Raw genomic sequence first — 20808 nt, forward strand, 5'->3', positions numbered from 1 at the left:
ATCACCTTCATCAAAGAGGGAGCCAGGCCTTTCATAACCAAACAACCAAAGCCCAATATGCTGCTAACGGCCAGGTCCTGGGAGATGAGGGTCGATGTGGGAAGGAGGTTGCAGTTCCCAGATGTGGTGCACACAACCCTACGCCCCGACATTGTACTGTGGTCAACCAAAGACAAGAAAATAATTCTGGTTGAGCTGACTGTGCAATGGGAAGAGGCCCAAGAGAGAAAGGCCTTGAAGTACCAGCCCTTAGTGCAGGAGTGTAAAGACAAGGGATGGCAGGCATGGTTGTTCCCTGTGGAGATCGGCTGCAGAGGTTTCCCAGCCAAATCAGCATGGCGGTTGTTGTCAGATCTGGGCCTGGACGAAAGGAGCAAAAAACAAGCAGCTCATAGGATGGGGGAAGAGGCAGAATGAGCCTCTTGTTGGATTTGGAGTAGGCGAGAGGAGGGAAGCTGGAAGCCAGGAGCAGATGGGCAGTAATTTGGCCACCACTGCCGGCCCACCAAGTGGAGAGTGTCGTGGTTAAGGGTCGAAACACTCTGTGAAGGTTGGGAACCACCTGGTGATATCTGCTCCTGGCTGAAGGCTATGGTTACCTTATAAGGTAACTGGAGAATGCACCCTAACAGGTGTGTGTAACAAGACAAGTCAGAATCCATTCAAGCATGTTCATGAAGGATTTGCACGTTCCCTCTCTCCGATCAGAAACCCAATCCTTATCCTTCACCAATAATATTCCTACAAGTCTGTTGCTTTTATAACATCCAGCACATTCCTAAATGCACACCCCCAGGAGGAACAGAAAATTATTTTCTCTCTGTAGAGAGAACAGTGCATTTTCTCCTCACCTCCATTTCAGAAACATAATTGTTGGAATCAAAGGAATATCACACAAGGTCAATATTTCAAGGTCAACATTGCTTGTCTGCAACAGGAAAGGGAACCATTGCTGGAAAATGCTAGAATGTGTTGCAATGCACTGTGGTTCATCTTTCCCGGGTTCTTAGTCAATGCTGGGGGGAAGGGGATGTAAGGCCTCAATGTGGGTTTCATCTTTTTCATCAGAAGATGTGAATTAACAAGCCACTCACAAGATCACTGGAAGGAGTGCCTTTGAAACATATCACTTTTCAGAAATTTCATCAACAGGTCAAAACAAGTAGCGCACAAATTCTCATTAAAAGAGTAATTTAATTCTATGTGGCCAGGGGTAAAGCTGCATTCAAAACTGTTGGCAGGCTGTTGGGAACACCACAAAGAATGGAAATTGCAAAAATGGCCATTGACAGGACCATTTCTGCAACCTATTGGAGTAATCATGTTGAAGTGATTAAGAGAAGAAATTTTGATAGTCATGCTGAATAATAATGGCCTAGACAACTTTCTTCCTCATATTTTCCCTCCATCTTCAGTAACATCCATTAAGGTTTACTGAAAAGTTTACCAGAAGATAGCCTAATAAACAGTACACTGAAAGGTCTGGCAATATATTCTAAAGTTCAGAAACCTCCAGCTAACCAAAGCCGCAGAGAAGTTACAATACCGAGGGGGACTATTTCATCTCTCATCTGTTCTGGCACCAGGTCTCAATGCTGATTCCATTTATTGCTGCAATCAATGCTGATTCCATTTTCCTGTCCATTCTCTTACGCAATACATAAAAAATGCTGGAGGAACTCAGTAAGTCAGGCCATATCTATGAAAGGAAATAAACAGTCAACATTTCACGCTGAGCCACTTCATCAAGACCCATGAAAGGTCTTGGCCTGAAACATCGACTGCATATTTCCCTCCATGGATGCTGCCTGACCTGCTGAGTTCCTCCACCACTTTGTGTGTGCTGCTCAAGCTTTCCAGCATCTGCAGAATCTGTGTTTATGCTCCAACATTCTTCCTTTTAAATACTTAAGTGGAGGTATTTATTTTTATATTTCTTTTACTAAAGAAAATTATAGTCTCTAATGAGTCTGATAACTCCCATTCTTCCAGCTTATCACTTAGTTTATTCAATAACCAGTTTTTGACTCTGAAGCCTCCACTGAGCATTCCATCTAAATCCAACTGGAACTTTAGCTTACAGAGGATCACAAAGCAAGATTTTACAATGCAGTCCGATTCTCTGCATTGCTCATCTACCTCAGAGCATTTCTATAACTTAATAATAAGATCACATCTGTTAATGCCATAAAGTACACTCAAATAAATTGAACAAACCACAAACTAACCCAAGTAGGCAAATATAACCAATCTTGCATCATAACTTTGATAGAAGTTTGTCTAATTATGTCATAACTTAAACAAACCAAATATGAATTAGTGTTGCACTCTCTCCAACCATATTTAGAAACTTTTCAAAATTCCTTTGTCCCATGTTTTCTAAATAGTCGATTTCAAAAAGTGGAACAGCCCTTTTTCAATTAATTTATATAATTTCAAGGTGTTTTTAACAACATTACAGATATTGCTTCAAGTCAGAATCCATTATTAGTTTAGATTAACTTGATTGTTTTTGTATTTGACTTGCTTGGAAAAGATGATAAACACAAGAGATTCTGCAGATGCTGGAAATCCATAGCAACACACACAAAATACTGGAGGAAGTCAGCAAGCCAGGCAGCATCCATGGAAATGAACAAATAGTTGACATTTTGAGCTGAGACACTTCATTGGGACTGGAAAGGGAGAGGAAGATCCAGGGTAAAAAGGTGGGGTGAGGGGAAGGAGGGCAAGTTGGAAGGTGATAGGTAGAAAAGTTAAAGGTGTGGAGAAGAAAGAATCTAATAGGAGAGGAGAGTGGACCAACAGAGAAAGGGGTGGAGGAGGGGCACCAGAGGGAGGTGATAGGCAAGTGAGATAAGAGGGAGGTTGGAGTAAGGAAAGGAAGAAGAGGGAAGGGAGAGGGGTAGAAAAAAAACTACAGGAAGTTGAAGAAATCTATGTTCATGCCATCAGGTTGGAGGCTACCTAGACAGAATATGAGGTCTTGCTCCTCAAACCTGAGAGTGGCCTCATCGTGGCAGAAGAGGAAGCTATGAACTGACCACAACTTCAGGATTGAAGGACGTCCATTTAGAACAGAGATGCGGAGAAATTACTTTAGTCAGAGGGTGGTAAATCTGTGGAATTTGTTGCCATGAACAGCTGTGGAGGCCAAGTCATTGGGTGTATTTAAGACAGAGATAGATAGGTTCTTGATTAGCCAGGGCATCAAGGGGTATGAGGAGAAGTCAGGGGAGTGGGAATGACTGGAAGAATTGGATCAGCCCGTGATCCAATGGCAGAGCAGACTCGATGGGCCGAATGGCCTACTTCTGCTCCTATATCTTATGGTCTTATGTCAGAACAGGAAGAGTGATAGGAATTAAAATAGTTGGCCCCCCAGGAAATACTGGTTCTTGAAGATGAAGCAAAGGTGCCCGACAAAGCAGTCTCCCAATCTACGTCAGGTCTCATCAATGTGGAGGAGGCCATCACGGGAGCACCTGATACAGTAAGTGACTCCAGCGGGTTCGCAGGTGAAGTGTTGCCTCTCCTGGAAGGACTGTTTGGGCTCTTAAGTGGAGGTGAGGGAGGAGGTGAATAGGTAAATATAGCACTTGTGCCGCTGGCAGGTATAAGTAACAGGACGGAGGGACCATGGAATCACGGAAGGAGTGATTGTTGAGGAAAGTGGTGAGTGGGGGAGAGGCAAAGGTGTGTTTGGAACGAAACGATATTGGCAAAATTCACTTCCTGTTTAGATTAATACGTCTCGGAGACAAATGGTCAATAAAGGAAGAATATCTTGCTGAACCACTTCCCACTTACAACGATTACCTGGCATTTGCTATCCACTGATTAATAGCAAGCACTTTCAAAGAATGTAAATTTAACAAAAATCAATTATTAGAAGCTGGGTGCTGTTCTTCACAGATAAAGCAAATCCTACCTCCAAAATAAATCCCACAAAGCCCTGTTGTGACACATACCACAGTCTGATGATTGACCTGAATCACTTCATCCCCAGCGTGGATTTTCTTGCACCGATCCGCAGGAGACTTTTAAAAGGAGGGGAAAAAAAGGAAACCCAGTTGAAGATACACAGAAGGAAACATCATTAAAATATGCAAAATTTACTTACGTTTTCTACATCTCCTATTTATTTTACATAAACATATGAATAACAGGCATTACAACAGAAATAATATACATTGATGATTAATGCATTTTGTGTCTACTGAACTGATGTTTTCCAAATAATACAGTTAATGCCTAACTAATTTCTAAATGTCTATTTTTTATGGCAGAATTGAGAACAATATTCTGAATCACAACATGCCCTTTTTGTAAGGAAGACGCTTTCAAATATTATTTGATCAGTTGATCTATCCAGTTTAAACACATACACTGCACAAGATACCGGAAGGTCATTCAAATGTACAGCATTATCAGTGCAACCACACCAACAAAAAGTTCGTACATTCACACACGGAAATATTTGGAAGGAGACACAGATATTTTCAGAAAGGTTATATCCTTAAGTGACATCACCTGTGTGCCAGGTAAGGGTCCAAAAGAAAAATTGCTAGTAAGACAATTTTGCAACGTGGCTTAACCCAATGCCAAGTTCAAAACAAAAACCAAATGCATGAATTAAACCTCTTTACTGGAGTAAAACACAACACAACTAAATGTTGAATTATTGGAAAGGTAATCTATAACCACTGGATTTTCCAAGTATAGTATAAGCAATACAAGATCTGGACCTCTTTTGATGTTTGAGATGAGGATTCTCTATCAAATTCACTGAGAATCAATAGACAGCTCCTGCTTAAACTTGAAGGGGGCTTCCTTTATACAAGAAGTTGCCAAACTGTAGAACACAGACATCAGGGGTATGTAATACATCTCTGTAGTGGGAGTCAACTGAGAAGTATATGGGAATAAATGTAGGACTGTCAATTTTTGTTTTCCTTTTCAAATAAGGCCTTAGGTATTTAACATAGGCACATAACAATGTTTTTTATTATGTCATGGCTTCTCAATTTGGAGCGCACAACCCAGTTCCTCTACATCTTCCGTGCTAGTGGGTGATGCTGGAGCAGATGGGTGCTTTCCTGTCAGCCAAAAGGAGGGTACCTGTGATACAGTTTCACGTGCATAGTAAATTGGAGCTGGAGTTTTCAGCAAAGAGAAAATCTGCAGAAGCTGGAAATCAAAGTAATATGCACAAAATGCTGGAGGAACTCAGCAGGCCAGGCATCATCTATGGAAAAGAGTAAACAGTTGAGACCCTTCATCAAGACTGGAGGTTTCAAGCTCCCTGCAAAACCATTTCCCTGCAAGTCATTACGGATTCTTCCTCAGCTAGCAAGTAAATTATGTACATTGTTCCTGACCTCATTCTTGATGCTTGTCTGCAATTTAAAGTTGTACTAGAGCTATTTATTCTGTACTTATAAAGTTAGAACATTGAAAAGGTAAGCATGAGGAAGTCTGCAGATGCTGGAGATCCAAAGCAACACATACAAAATGCTGGAGGAACTCAGCAGGTCAGACAGCATCCATGGAAATGAATAAACAGTCGACATTTTGGGCCAAGACCACCTTCAGAACTGAAAAGGAAGGGGGAAGATGCCAGAATAAGAGGTGGGGGAGGGGGGGAAGGGGAAGCTGGAAGGTAATAGGTGAAGCCAGGTGGGTGGGAAAGGTCAAGGACTGGAAAGGAATGAATCTGATAGTAGAGGAGAGTGGAGCATAGGAGAGAGGGAAGGAGTAGGGGACCCAGGGAGAGGTAATAGGCATGTGAGAAGAGGTAAGAGGCCAGAGTGGGGAACAGATGAAGGGGGGGAGAGAGAATTTTTTTATATACTGGAAAGAAAAACAGTTATTCATTCCATTGTTGGAGGCTACCCAGACAGAATATAAGGTGTTGCTCCTCCACACTGAGGCACAAGAGGAGGGCATGGACCTCCATGTTGGAACGGGAATGGGAATCAGAATTAAAATGTTTGGACACGAGGAAGTTCCACTTTTGGTGGATGGAGTGGAGGTGCTCGATGAAGTGGTCCCCCAGTTTACGATGGGTCTCACCCATGTTGAGGAGGCCACATCAAGAGCACTGGAAACAATAGACAACCCCAGCAGATTCACCGGTGAAATGTTGCCTCACCTGGAAGGACTGTTTGGGGCCCTAAATGGAGGTGAGTGAGGAGGTGAATGAGCAGATGTAGCATTTGGCCGCTTTAGGGATAAATGCCAGGAGGGAGATTAATAGGGAGGGATGAATGGACAAGGGAATTGTGGAGGGAGCGATCCCTGCGGAAAACAGAGATGGGGGGAGGTAAAGGTACGTTTTGCGGCTAGATCCTTTTGGAAGTGGCTGAAGTTGTGAAGTATGATGTGTTGGAAGTGGAGGCACATTGGGGGGTGGAACTCTATAACTGTTAAGGTAGTGGAAAGATGTGGTGAGTGCAGATTGAATAGATAGGGTAAGGCACAGTGTTCATGTGTAAATTAGCAAAAAATAATTGATGCAGTTTTATTTAACAATGTTGAATTTTATAAAGTTATACAAGTTGTTAATGAACAGTATATGTGGGCAGCAAGATAATATAACAGATAGCATAATGCTTTACAGCCCTGGTGAGTAGAGTTCAATTCCCACTACTCCGTGTAAGGAGTTTGTACATTCTCTCCGTGGCCACGTGGATTTCCTCCAGGTGCTCCAGTTTTCTCCCACATCCCAAAAGTTGTACAGGCTGGTAAGTTTTAGTGAGTTGTGGGCATTCTATATTGTCATCGGAAGCCTGTCAACACTTGCGGGCTACGCTCAGAACATTGATGCAAACAATAGATTTCATTGTATGTTTCGATGTACATGTGACAAGTAAAACTAATTTTTAAAACATGTTGGCGGTGGTGTAGGAGAAGTCAGTAAATCAAGAAGACAGCGCAGTTAATGGCAAGGTTGGGAGCCTTTGCCTTAGGCTATTAGCTGTTTGCACTAAGGTTGCAGTATCCCACATCTGCATTACGAACTGAAATGTAAACACATTGTACCAGGTCACATCATTCACCAGTGAGTCAAGAATCAGCATAATAGTGGCACATGTGAATCAGGTTTTTTTCAACATGTGAGTACACTGTCATAACCAGCTGCAGACAAATTGCAGTGGAAGTTGCCTAGGGAGCACAAGTGACAAAGCACATATATACAGACTGTACTGCAGCAGTTTCAGCTACCTTACGACACAGAGGAGCAGTGAATTGTGTTGTTGCACCTGGTTCACAGATACCCACAGGAATAGCGATGATGAAGGTCACCATTGCCCTCAAGTTACTGTCACAAAGCCTTGCCAGTAACTAATAGGCTAATTCAGAACTTTAACTTGTTTGCCCTCCAGATGCTTGTTCCTCTGTTAGCGAGTATTCTGAAGTTATGTGAATATATCAGATATTAATTCTAATGAAAACTGGTCCTCATTTCATAATGCAAATTCTATATTGCATTTCGATTGAAGTTAAAAACACACTTTTGCAGTGACCGTAAGATATTTGCATACACATCAGCCAAACATTAAGACAATGGGACTGTGTTAATTGGCCTGCATCAAACTAAGCAGTTATAGATTTAGTCTGCTTTCTGACTTCAGATATTTTCAGAACATCTATGTTAATTAATTTCTGACAGCAGAGGCATCGAACTTTCACAGGTGTCTTATCAATAACAATGTGCTTCCACTGTAAATATGTACCTCAGAGAAACAACTTGTCAACCCAAAGTACTGAAGTAAACATTGTCATTGTAACTAATAAATTGGGCTGAATCACCTGCTGTTACGTTTGATCTTAAAAGTATAAAAATGTGATGTACTTTTGACTTTGTGTGACTCAACCACAATGAATAAAGAATTTCATATCCACAATTTCAGTGTCTCTCCAGTGACTTTGATCATAGTTACAACTCCTCTATTGCAGATCTGACTGCTGAACAGTAGCCCTGGGGATCTCCAGGCTTGCAACTGCTAGAATAAAACCCCACATATGACCAAATAGTCTCAATGTGGAATAATTGACATCCATCAGGTTTTGGAATGGTAACTCTCAATTGGCATTTTCCGAGCCTTACAAAACTTGAGATGCTTTGAAATGGCCATTGGTCAAGGATAAGCAAGCCAACCATTTTTCTATGACAATTGTCATGTGCAAGGATGTACTACGGATCAGAGTACAGCAATCCCTCAACCTGTCTCGCCTACATTCTAATTTGATTTGATAAGTATTTCCAGCATTTTCATTTATTACTTTATCTTCCATTACAGTGAGCGTGGTTGTGGGTGTTAAATTTGGTGAAAGAACTGGACAACTTATCTGCATCAAATGGGTCCTAAGGCACTTTTCATTCCAGATCACTGCTTAGTCATTCAGTCTGTGGTACATTTAGGACCAATTCTGCATTTTGGACTGGCTGCTGCTTCAATCTGCAACAATGAGAGTGTGGCTTTTCAGTATCACCCAGAGTAGGAGTAGCCTGAGGAGCATATCCATCACTGTAGTACTGTACATTCATTGTGCAGATTACCATGTAATTCAACATAATGATTTGGCATGGTTCCACTCGCAGTCATACAGCTTTGAAAAAGGGCCACATGGTCCAACAGTTCAATGCCATCCAAGACGCCCATCTAAGCTCGTCCCATTTGCTGACATTTGGCCCATATTGAACCATTCTTCCCCGTGTAGCTGTCAAAATGCCTTTTATGTGTTGATCTAACTGTCCCAGCCAATTCCTTGAGCATCTCACTTCATAAATGGACCACCCGCTTGTGGGGGGGGGGGGGGGAGAATTCATAGGATGTAATAGATTATTCTATTTGACACTTACCATAGAACGTGTGATAACCGTCGGTTTATGCAGACATTTTTTCTTCTAAGTTTCTAAACAAATCTGCAACAGCTTTCTCTCAATTACGAAGCTGTTTTCACTGCTTTGAGTCAGTGGGCTGCACAATATTTAGGGATTCATCTCTGAGTCTGAATGAATAAACCACAGTTGTCAGTGACCTCATCAACATCTGTGTAGATGAATGTCTGCCTTTGAGAACATACTGGACATACCCAAACCAAAAAGCATGGAAGAACCAGGAGAATCATAGTCTGCTGAGGGCTAGATCCGTGGTATTCAAGACCAGTGATCAAGAACTATAAATAAGTCCAGGTATGACCTACAGAAGGTGACTTGAAGTGTGAAAAAACAATTCCAATGGAAGTTAGAGACAGAATCAGATACACATCAGCTCTGGCAGGGTTTGCAGGCCATTACTTTTCTTACAAGGTGAAACATAGCATCATGAATAGCTGTGATGCTTCACTCCCGCCTTTTCTGCACGGTTTGAAAGGGAGAATAAAACTAAGCCTTGGAGAATCCCTGTGATCTCTGTCTTGGAGGCCAATGTCAGAACATCTTTCAAGAGGGTAAACCCTTGCAAGGTGCCAGGCCCTGACAGTGTACCTGGTAGTGCACTGAAAACCTCTGTCAACCAACTGGCAGGAGTGTTCAAGTATACCTTCAATCTCTCACTGCTGCAGTTGGAAGTTCTCATCTGCTTCAAAAGGGCAACAATCATACCAGTGCCCAAGAAGAGCAGGGTGAGCATCCTCAGTGGTTATCACCCAGTTGTACTCATAGCTACTGTGATGAAATGCTTTGTAAGTTTGGTCTTGGCCAGAATCAACAGCTGCGTAATCAAGGACTCATATCCTCTGTGGTTTGCCTATCACCACAATAGGTCTACAACAGATGCAATCTCACTTGGCATTGGATCTCCACTTGGTATTGGATCACCTGGATGCTAGCAATGCCTCTGCCAGGCTGCTGTTTATTGACTACAGCCCAGCGTTCAACACAATCATACCCTCAGTTCTAATCAACAAGCTCCAAAACCTGGGCCTTAGTACCTCCCTCTGCAAATGGATCCTTGACTTCCTCACCAGGGGACTAAAGTCAGTGCAGATTGGAAGTAACATCTCCTCGCTGACAGTCAGCACTGGTGCACCTCAAGGATCCATGCTTAGTCCTCTGTTCTACTCTGTCTACAACCACAACTATGTGGCTAGGCTGAAACACCATGTATAAATTTGCTGATGACACAACTATTGTCGGCAGAGTTTAGGTGGTGATGAGGAGGTGTACAAGAGTGAAGTGGATCAGCTGATTGAGTGGTGTTGCAATAGCAACCTTGCACTCAACATCAGTAATAGCAAGGTATTGATTGTGGACTTCAGGAAGGGGAAGTCGAGGAAACACACATCAGTCCTCATTGAGGGATCGGCAGTAGAAAGGGTGAGCAGTTTCAGGTTTCTGGATGTCAACATCTCTGAAAATCTCTCCTGAGCCCGACATATTGATGCAGTTACAGAGGTGGCTATATTTCATTAAAGTTTGAGGAGAATTGTTATATCAAAGGGCGAGAGGAGAAGATGGTGGCACGACGCAGCACGCGCAGCCTCTCTGGTGAAATGATATCATATTTGTTAAATAGGGTACCGTGCACAATTCTGATTTGATGGAGACAGCCATGAGAAGCACGGAGGAACATCTGGAGAAACTTCTGAAATGCCCGGTTCGCTGCTGTTGCTACTGTGCGATCGAGAATCTCCGGAGGGAAGGCCCCAAATCCTTGGCTTTGCCTGCTGCTGGCGGCTGGTGCTGGGATTGAAGCACTTGGCAGAGATGGCGCTTGGTGCTCGGTGTCGGAGGGCTGGTTGGAGGCTCGAAGTTTTCGTACGACTCAGAATCGGACTGTGGTTGGGCATAGCAGGGAGAGTTTTCTTCCTTCTCCTGTCTGCATGAGATGTGGGACTTTCGAGAGACTTTGAACTTTTTTTACCATGCCCATGGCCTGTTCTTCATCAGGTTACGGTATTGCTTGCACTGTTGTAACTACAAACGTATATGTTATAATTGTGTGGTTTTTGTCAGTTTTTCAGACCTGGTCTGTCCTGTGTTTCTGTGATATCACACCGGAGGAATATTGAATCATTTCTTAATGCATGCATTACTAATGACAATAAAAGAGGACTGCATGTCATCATAATCTAATCTACTCTAATCATCAAAAACCCTTGCAAATTTCTACAGGTGCACCATGGAGAGCATTCTAACCGGTTGTTATCACCATCTGATATGGAGTGGCCACTACACCAGATTGGAAAAAGCTGAGGAAAGTTGCAAACTCAGCCAGCTTATCATGGGCACTAGCCCTCCCCAGCACTGAGGGCAACATCTCGAGAAGGTGGCATCCATCATTGAGGACCCCCATCACTCAGGACATGCCCTCTTCTCATGGATACCATCAAGGAGGAGGCACTGAATCCTGAAGACACACACTCAAATGTTTCAGGAACAACTTCTTTTCCTCTGCCATCAGATTTCTGAATGGACAATAAACTACCCCATTCACTTCCACCTGCATCAACAGAGGTACTGAAGATGTAGTAGGTTCCAATTTTTCTATTCACAACATGCTCTTTGTCAATGAGGTAAATATTTTAACTTTTCTTCAATTTATGCATGCTATTGCCTCACTTTCCAGGCAGTATTTATGCCTTATCTTTGGTTTGTTCAAGTGTACAATTTCTTGGCTCCTGCAGTGTTTTGCATACTGTAGGCATTCAGCTGACACGTTTCAGCATTGCTTTTAAAAAAACTGGACACATGTAGTTGGTTCTGTTACACTAGTTAACAATAATCAGATCTTGATATGAAAACTGTGCTTCTCTGTTAAATTGCTGAGCCATTCTCACACAAATTGAAAAAGATACTTTTCAACCTACTCCTTTGACCAAACATTTGGTATTTGCCCTTTCATGATGTTGTGTCGAATTTTGTTAGGTAACACGAAGTGCCTTTGGTCATTTTGCTATGTTAAACCTCTGTATAAAAGCAAGTTCAGCCGTGGAGCTGGGAGTGCAGCTGTCTCACAGCTCCAGAAGCCCAGGTTAGCACGTGGCCCCAGTGGTGTCTGTGTGGAGGTTGTATGTTAACTCTGTGATTGCAGAGGTCTCCCCCAGATGTATGGACTTTTTCCCCACATTCCAAGCTCACTCAGATTCCCAAGTTAATTTGGCTTTCCCGCACCATCAGGAAGGCAGAACGGGATTATTCACAGAGAATATACAGCTATCTCTGTGACAGCAGAGACACGAAGTGCATGCAGAAGGGCATCCAAACCATGATAGATCACGTCCACCCTGCACGTCAACGACTGTTTTGCCTTTCTTCTTGATATGCTGAATGTTTTTTTACACTCAGTTTGATACACGGAATGACATGCCAGCAAAGAAGGACTCCCTTCACCTCATCTCCCCCCACCACCGAAGAAGCAGGCACTCTGTCTGGCCGCAGCAAGACCCCAGCCAGTGTTAACCCACGTAAAACTCCACAGCCTGATAACATATCTGGTCGGGTGCTGAGGGAGTGTGCAGCTCAGTTAACAGAGGTTCAAACAGACATCTTCAACATCTCTCTAGAACAGGCTTCAAGGCAGCCTCTATCATCCCAGTGCCCAAGGGGGCAACAGTAAGCTGCCTCAATGATTACTGTCCAGTGGCACTGATTTCAACAATAACCAAGTGCTTTGAGTGGCTGTTATGGATCTCACCAAATCCCTTCATCCTGCTATATTAGACCCTTTCTAATTGACTTACTGCTCAGATGGGTTCACTGGTGATGGCATAGCCTCTGCACTCCACTTCCTCCTATCCTACCTGGAAAATCTCTTTGACCCCCTACCATCAGGCAGGAGATACTGTTGCATTATACCATAAGGTATGGGAGCAGATTTAGACTATTCGGTCCATTGAGTCTGCTCCACTATGCCATCATGGTTGATTTATCACCCTTGTCAACTATATTCTCCTGCCTTCCCCTCGTAACCTCTGATGCCCTGTTTAATCAGGAACCTATCAACCTCCGCTTTAAACATACCCAATGACTTGGCATCCACAGCATTCTGTGGCAATGAATTCCACAGATTCACTACCCTCTGGCTAAAGAAAATCCTCCACATCTCTGTTTTACATGGTCAGCCTTGTCTCATGACAGGAAACATCCAGTCCATCTCGCACTAGTATTTAGGCAGCAATGAAAGTCCTCCATCTCTGTTTGTCCTTGGTCATCTTCTCTATTGTGCTGCAGATATGGTTCAGTGTCCTCTTTACTGCCTCTACGGTACGGCACCAAGTTGTCTTTGGTGTCCCCCATTTCCTCCGCCCTTCAGGTTCCAGTGAAATGCTGTCCTGATGATGGAGTTGGCCTCTGTTCTCATCATGTGTTCAATCCATCTCCAACCTTTCCTCATGATGATCGTGGCCATGTCCTCTTGGTGACACTGAGGAGTAGGGTGTGGTTGGAGATGTTTCTTGGCCAGAAAATATGGCGGATCTTCCGGAGGCTCGTGGTGTGGAATGACGACAGGTTGGCAAGACCGTTCTCTGTCATGCACCGGCATTCTGACCAGTACAAGAGTGTGGACAGAACACAGCTCTGGTACAGCTTCACCTTGGTGTGGACGCTGCACTTGGTTGATCCCCACATGTTGCTCAATGATCTGAAGATGTTTCTAGCTTTGTTAAGTCTCCAGTGGATACCATCCTCGGTCGCACCATCTTGCTGAATGATGCTGTCCAGGGAGATGAATCTGCCAGTGCTGAGTACGTTGATGCCGTGTGCCTTGATGGGAGGAGGAGACTCTACTTTGAGGGTCACAGTCTCAGTCTTTTTCTGGCTGACCCTGAGTCCAACCTGTCCACTAAAGCTACATAGGCGCTGAGTTTTCTCTTGTATGTGTTGGTATGTATGGCATTTCAATATTTGATAGGTTCAACGAGATCCCCCCTCCATATTCTAAAGTCCAGTGATTACAAGCCCAAAGCCATCAAAGGCTGCGAGAAAATCTGCAGATGCTGTCAATCCAAGCAACACACACAAAATGCTGGAGGAACTCAGCAGGCCAGGCAGCATCTAGGAAAAGAGTACAGTCAATGTTTCGGGCCGAAACCCTTCGACAGGACATTAACCCTTTTATTTCCCAAGTCATTCTCATGAACCTCCTCTGAACCCTCTCCAATGCCAGTATATCTTTTCTAAGATAAGAGGCCTAAAATTGTTCGCAATAGTCCAAATGCAGTCTGACCAATACTGTATAAAGCTCCAGCATTACATCCTTGGATTTATATACTAGTCCTCTCAAAATGAATGCTAACTTTGCATTTGCCTCCTTACCACTGACCCAACCTACAAGTTATCCTTTAGGGAACCTTGCACAAGGACTCCCAAAACCCTTTACACCTCTGATATTTTAATTTTCTGCCCATTTAGTAAGTAGACTATGCCTTTATTCCTTATAACCAAGTGCATGACCATACACTTCCCAACACTATATTCCATCTGCCACTTCTTTGTCCATTCTCATAATCTGTCCAAGTCATTCTGTAGAGTCTCTGCTTCCTCAATACTACTTGCCCCTCCACCTATTGTTGTATCCTCTGCAAACTTGGCCACAAAGCCATCAATTCTTTCACTCAGATCACGAAGATGAAATGTGAAAAGGAGAAGACCCAACATCAACCCCTGTAGAAGACCACAAGCCAACCAGAATTGGCCCCCTTCATTCACACACTTTGCCTCCTGCCAGTCAGACAACCTACTTTCCATGCTAGAATCCTTCCTATAAGACCATGCATGGGCTCTTATCTTGTTAAGCAGCCTCATGTGCGGCACCTTGTCAAAAGCCTTCTGAAAATCCAAGTACACAACATCCACTGACTCTCCTTTGTCTATCCTGCCTGTTACTTTCTCTAAGAATTCCAACAGTCAGGCAAGATTTCCCTTAAAGAAACCATGCTCACTTTGACCTATTTTATCATGTGCCTCCAAGTACCCCAAAACCTCATGCCTAATAATGCACTCCAACATCTTCCCAACCGCTGAAGTCGGGCTAACTGGCCTATCATTTCCTTTCTTCTGCCTCCCTCCATTCTTAAACAGTAGAGTGATATTTGTAATTTTCCAGTCCTCTGGAACCATTCCACAATCTAGTGATACTTGAAAGCTCATTACTAAAGCCTCCACAGTCTCTTCAGCCACCACGTTCAGAACCCTGGAGTGCAGTCCATCTGGTCCAGATGGCTTATCCATCTTCAGACCTTTCAGCTTCCTAACATTCAACTGGGAAGAACTATTAGGATAGGAAACAACTTCTTCCCTCAGGCTGTAAGACTACTGAACTCCCTCCCACAATCTAGGTCTCACACGTATGAAACGCCTGTAGCGTAATACTGTTTACTTTTTAACTTATGTCGTAAATGTACCTTATTATATTTTAGCTTATTTGTGGTAACTTTACTTTATGTGTTGTGTGTATGACTTATATGAACATTGTTATGCACCTTGGTTTCGGAAGAACGCTGTGTCATTTGGTGATATATCTGTGTACAGTGGAATGACAATAAACTGAACTTCAACTCGAACTAAGTTGCCCAAGTATGGTCGGCAGTGAGAATCAGCAGGACGTTAATGGGAAAATGCGAGAGAGAGTAGGTATGGGGAAATAAATGGGGGAATGTGATTGATAAGTTTGCTCAGAGGTTTGGCAGAGACACAGTGGGCTAAACTAGGTGGTAATTAATACAAGAATAATATTTTGACTGGAAGCCGAAACGCTGTTGTTTGTGTAGAAAAACTTGAGGTCAAAAGTAAGGCAATTCTCATGGGTGTTGCCAATTTTATGCTAAAGAAGCTTAATTCCATCACTGTCAGTGTAATTTATGCAAATTCACAGTTAGCAAATTGCTTTCTTATAGTCATTCTAGAATTTTTTTTACAACATAGTTGACATATTTTTGATCCTATGCTATGCCTTTGTGCAATCACTTTAAATGTTTCTTAGATCCCATTTTTAAAGATTCTGTGGGTGCTGTTGGCTCAGACTCCTTCAATATGGTTGATGCCAGAACAGCTGCAAATATTGTCACAGAGTCATCAGAATTGTACCTCACAGAAGTAGGCCCTTTGGCCCAACTCATCCATGCCGACTGAGATGCCTATCCGATCTGGTCCTATTTGTCTCCTGTCCTTCTAAACATTTTCTATCCATAAATGTCTTTTAAACATCATATTTGTTCCCCCCCCTTTACAGCATCCTCTGGTAAAACAACCCACATACCAACTACCGTCTGTGTGGAAAAGTTTACTCTCGTGTCCCTTTTAAATCTTTCCCCACTCGCTTTAAACCTGTCATCTAGCTTTTAACTTTCTTCCCTGCGAAAAAGGCGATGACCATTCACTATATCTACACCTCTCTATCAAGGTCAAACCTCCTATACTCCAGGAAAAAAGTGGTAAGGTATCCAGCCTCTCTTTACATCTCATCTTTGAAGTCTGAGTAACATCCAGGTGATTCTTTTCTGCACTCCTTCCAGCTCAGTGACATCCCTCCTATTGCTGGGAACCAGAACTGCACAGAGTTCTCCAGCTGTTGTCTCACCAGCAACTTGTACAGTTGCAACCTGATATCTCATATTCAATACCTTGACAATGAAGGCAAGCATGCCAAACACCTTCATGAGTGCAAATAGCAAGAACTGGTAAAGAGCAGATTAGGGGGAAAAAGCCATTATACACAGGAGAAAGTCTGCAGATGCTGGAAACCTAAAGCAAAACTCAGAAAATGCTGGAGGAACTCAGCAGGCCAGGCCAAGACCCTTCTTCAGGATTGGAAAGGAAGGGAAAAGATGCCAGAATAAAAGGGTCGGGGGAGGACAACTAGAAGCTGACAGATAAAGCTAGGTGGGTAGGAAAGATAAAGGGTTAGCGAGGAAGGATTCAGTTAGGAGAGGAGAGTAGATCATAGCAGAAAGGGAAGGAGAAGAGGATCCAGGAGGAAGTAATAGGCAGGCGAGAAGAGGTAAGAGGCCAGAATGGTGAATGGAAGAAGAGGGAAGGGAATCTTTTGAACTAAAAAGAGAAATCGATCTTCGTGCCATCAGGTTGGAGGCTACCCAGACAATATGTGAGGTGATGCTCCTCTACTAGTCATTCTAGAATTTTACAACATGGAGGAAGCCATGCACTGACATGTCAGAATGGGAATGGGAAATGGAATTAAAATTTTGGCCACTGGGAAGTTCTGCTTTTGGTGTATGGAGCTGAGGTGGTCCCTCAATTTACGACGGGTCTCACCAATGTAGAGAAAGCCACTCTGGGAAAGCCATTGTAGTTTAAATTCAATGAAAACATAAACTGAATTCAATAACTGGAAAAAGCTGTATAACATATACACTCTCACAACATGTTTTTCTAGTTGTACTTTTATTCATGTTCCTTCCTATTAGATCTTTCAATCCTTGCAGTCTCTTGGCACCTTGAATTTAAGTCCATATCGAAATCTAGTCCCCATCTCCACCCATGTTTTAATCAGTGCCTCAAGCTGGACGGTTATTTCTTTGATGGTAGGTGGTTCTTTCAGCCCTCAGTCAGGCTGTTAGTACAGGAAGCCACCACAGACCAATCGAAAAACCTTCAACTTTTTATTTATTTTAGGCTGAGCACTGTATTGCCCCCTAACGTCCTGTGTACCTCTGCAAATCTCTTCTACGTTGTCTGAAATGTGTACAGGTCCTAGTGGAAAGACGAGAGCAGATTCTCAGAAGAAATATTTAATCAATTGCGGATCAGTCTTTTTAAGAGATCTGGTTCTACAAAAGTTCACCTGGATCACAATGGATATAGTATGGATCAAAGGAGAGAGATAGGAACAAACATGTCGAGGAAAAAGAGAATGTTATCGGCAGCAAAGATGACCAATAAATCAGCTATTTAATTGCAAATAGGTGTACACAAAGCAGACATTCAAGAGCCTTTAACCAAATTGCTTCAACTCACTATAAGCAAAGTCAATAGCATCTAATGACAGATAAGGATTTGTGAAAAGAAGCTATTACAATTTTGAACATAGATTTTTGCTTCCATGTGTGAAGCAGCAACTGGCTGAGTACATTAGCCTGTCCATCAAACAACTCGCACCTCAGTGTGATTAATGGGATGAAACTGATCGATTCTATATATTACATGCAAGTTATTTGACTCCAGAGCAACACACACAAAATGCTGGAGAAACTCAGTAGATATGGCAACATCTACAGAGGAAAACAGCAGCTAATATTTCGAGCTGAGACCCTTCAGCAGGGCTGGAAAGGAAGGGGGGAGAAGTCAGAATAAGAGGGTGGGGGGGGGAAGAGTATAAGGAGTACATGATGGCAGGTGATAAGTGAAACTAGGTGAGTGGGAAAGTGGGAGAGGGGCAACGAAGTGAGAAGCTGGAAGGTGATAGGTGGAAGAGGTAATTGCTGAAGAAGAAGGAATCTGATAGGAGAGTGGACCATGGGAGAAAGGGAAGGCACCAGGGGGAGGTGACGGACAAGTGAGGAGTAGAGAAGGGATAGGAGGGGAGCCAGAGTAGGGAATGGAAAAAGAGAGAAGGGTGGGGGGGGGGAGAAGAACTTGTGGGCACGAGGCGACCCACATGGAATATGAGGTGTGGTTCCTCTGACCTGAGGGTGGCCTCATTGTAGCAGTAGAGGAGGCCATGGACTGATATGACGGAATGGGAATGGGAAGTCGAATTACAAATGGTACACAGGGGAATACTACCTTTAGTAGTGAATGGAGGAAAGGTACTCGATGAAATGTTCCCCCAATTCACGTTGGGTTTCAGCATTGTAGAGGAGCGCCCACTGGGAGAACCAGACACAGTAGATGACCCTGACAGACTCGCAGGTGAAGGGTTGCCTCACCTGGAACGACTACTTGGGGCCTTGAATGGTGGATGAGGGAGTGGGCATAGAGGCAGATGTAACACTTGTCCCGCTTGCAGGGATGAGTTCAGGAAGATGATCAGTGGGGAGGGACGATTGAACAAGTGAGTCATGTAGAGACCGATCCCTGTGGAAAATGGTGAGCGGAGGGTGAGCGAGGGAAAGCTGTGTTTCGTGGTGGAATCTCATTGAAGATGGTGGAAGTTACAGAGGATGATCTGTTGAATGTAGAGGTTCATGTTCTATATGTTGGCTGATGAACTGTTCAAACAGACTCAAATAAACGTGAAATGAAAATTAACTCTAATGTTATGAAATACTGGATCATGTTTTACTCTCAAGCAATCAAAAGCATTTTAACTATATTTCAATCAAATACAAAAAAGGAAATTTTATTTAATAAAGACTGTAAAATGGAAATACAGTGTAATGGCCAAACAGATGTGCGCTGACAACTTTGTTTTCATTTCATAATTACAATATTTGCATTGTTTCCTTTTTTTGTTTACTGAATATTAATTGATAGCCTATTCGGAGCCACTAAATTTATATTACAGACGCAACTTTTTCCAGTCTGACATATACTACACACTGACATTTTGGTTTGTCCATCCGTTATACGCACCTTATCAAATAAATTTCATGCACTTTTTCTGGAAAAATGCATTTTATTGAGAAACAAGCTTCTTGCGAAAACATGGCAACTTGGGCAAGTTGTCGTCCCTCTCAAATTCTTGCATAAACTGGTGCTTTGTCACAGTTGATACAAACAAAATGTAGTGTTACACTCTCATCTAAATGATGTAGCCAGAGAACATTCACCGATAACTCAGGAGGCTGTAATGCTGAGAATGTTATACTGGATTGAAAAGGGTGGACTATGTTTTGAACAGTGATATTACTGGAGGTGCTGTCTCAGAGTAGAGAATTACATTTCTTGGTCAAAACAGTCCAAAAGAGAACAACATCACAATCTTGCACGAGGCTGTGACAAAGACCATTCTCATCATGACCGTCAGCAAGCCCAGTAATTTACCAAACAGACTTTTCCCCTCACAAGCTCTCCAGTTCCTATGCACTAATGGAAAATTACTGAGAAATAAGCATCAACAATTCCACAGTATTCACTTTTAGGAGAAACAAAAGCATTGACAATTTGAATCCGTAAAACATTAAAACAAGAAAGTTTTACTTAAAAATGTTTATTTTTCATATTCAAGGGGTTAAATGGCAACAATAATGTTGCCAAATAAAACTTGCCACTTTTCAATACTGTTGTGGTTTAATTTTTCAACGTTTTTGTGACGTATACGAAATTATTTCAACAGCTGCACTTTTACTGAGATAGTTGGCACAGAGGACCAATTTGATGTCTAATGTCAAAGTTCAAAGTGCATTAATCATCAAAGTATGTATACGTTAGACAACCTTGAGACTCATCGTAACAGGCAGCTACGAAACAAAAAAACCCAAATGAACCCAGACCAAACACCCAATGTGCAGAGAGAAATAAAACACACATTATGAGAATAACAAAATGACCCATGAAAATAAAAGAACTCATAAAAAATCATCAAACACCCAATGTGCAGAGAGAAAAAAAACACCACGCAAACAATAACCACAAGCAAACAGCGTTCTGAAGTCCGCAAGGACAGTCCCATAGTTCAGCACAGAGCCAAGTCATGGAGCAGTGATCTGAACCAGCCTGTCCCTCGTCATCTTAAACCAGAGTTTGCCAGATACGTGCATGTTGTAGCAACAGATTTGATTATTCGGTCTCTTCTATTTCAGTTTTCCCCAGTTAGTCCTATCTTAATTCTAACTGGAAAACTAATGGAGTGGAGGTATGTTGTTGTCCATTATTAATAACCTGACTCAAGATTATTTGCTGCACACCAGACTTACCTCTCCATACTGGCTGTATGGGAGTGTCTGAGACATGCT

The 20808-nt window shown here is 42.7% G+C and overlaps 1 protein-coding gene across 3 annotated transcripts in view; it reads right to left on the minus strand.

Annotated features, from left to right (window-relative positions):
- The window catches only part of cnksr2a (connector enhancer of kinase suppressor of Ras 2a), a 562236-nt gene that overhangs the window by 255798 nt on the left and 285630 nt on the right, over positions 1 to 20808 (minus strand). For all 3 annotated transcript variants that reach the window (XM_072260647.1, XM_072260646.1, XM_072260648.1), the window contains exon 8: positions 3972 to 4040. In XM_072260647.1, the coding sequence (XP_072116748.1) occupies positions 3972 to 4040 (69 nt within the window). The remainder of the gene's footprint in view (positions 1 to 3971; positions 4041 to 20808) is intronic.

This window comes from Mobula birostris, chromosome 6 (assembly GCF_030028105.1).
Source record: "Mobula birostris isolate sMobBir1 chromosome 6, sMobBir1.hap1, whole genome shotgun sequence".
NCBI lineage: Eukaryota > Metazoa > Chordata > Chondrichthyes > Myliobatiformes > Myliobatidae > Mobula > Mobula birostris.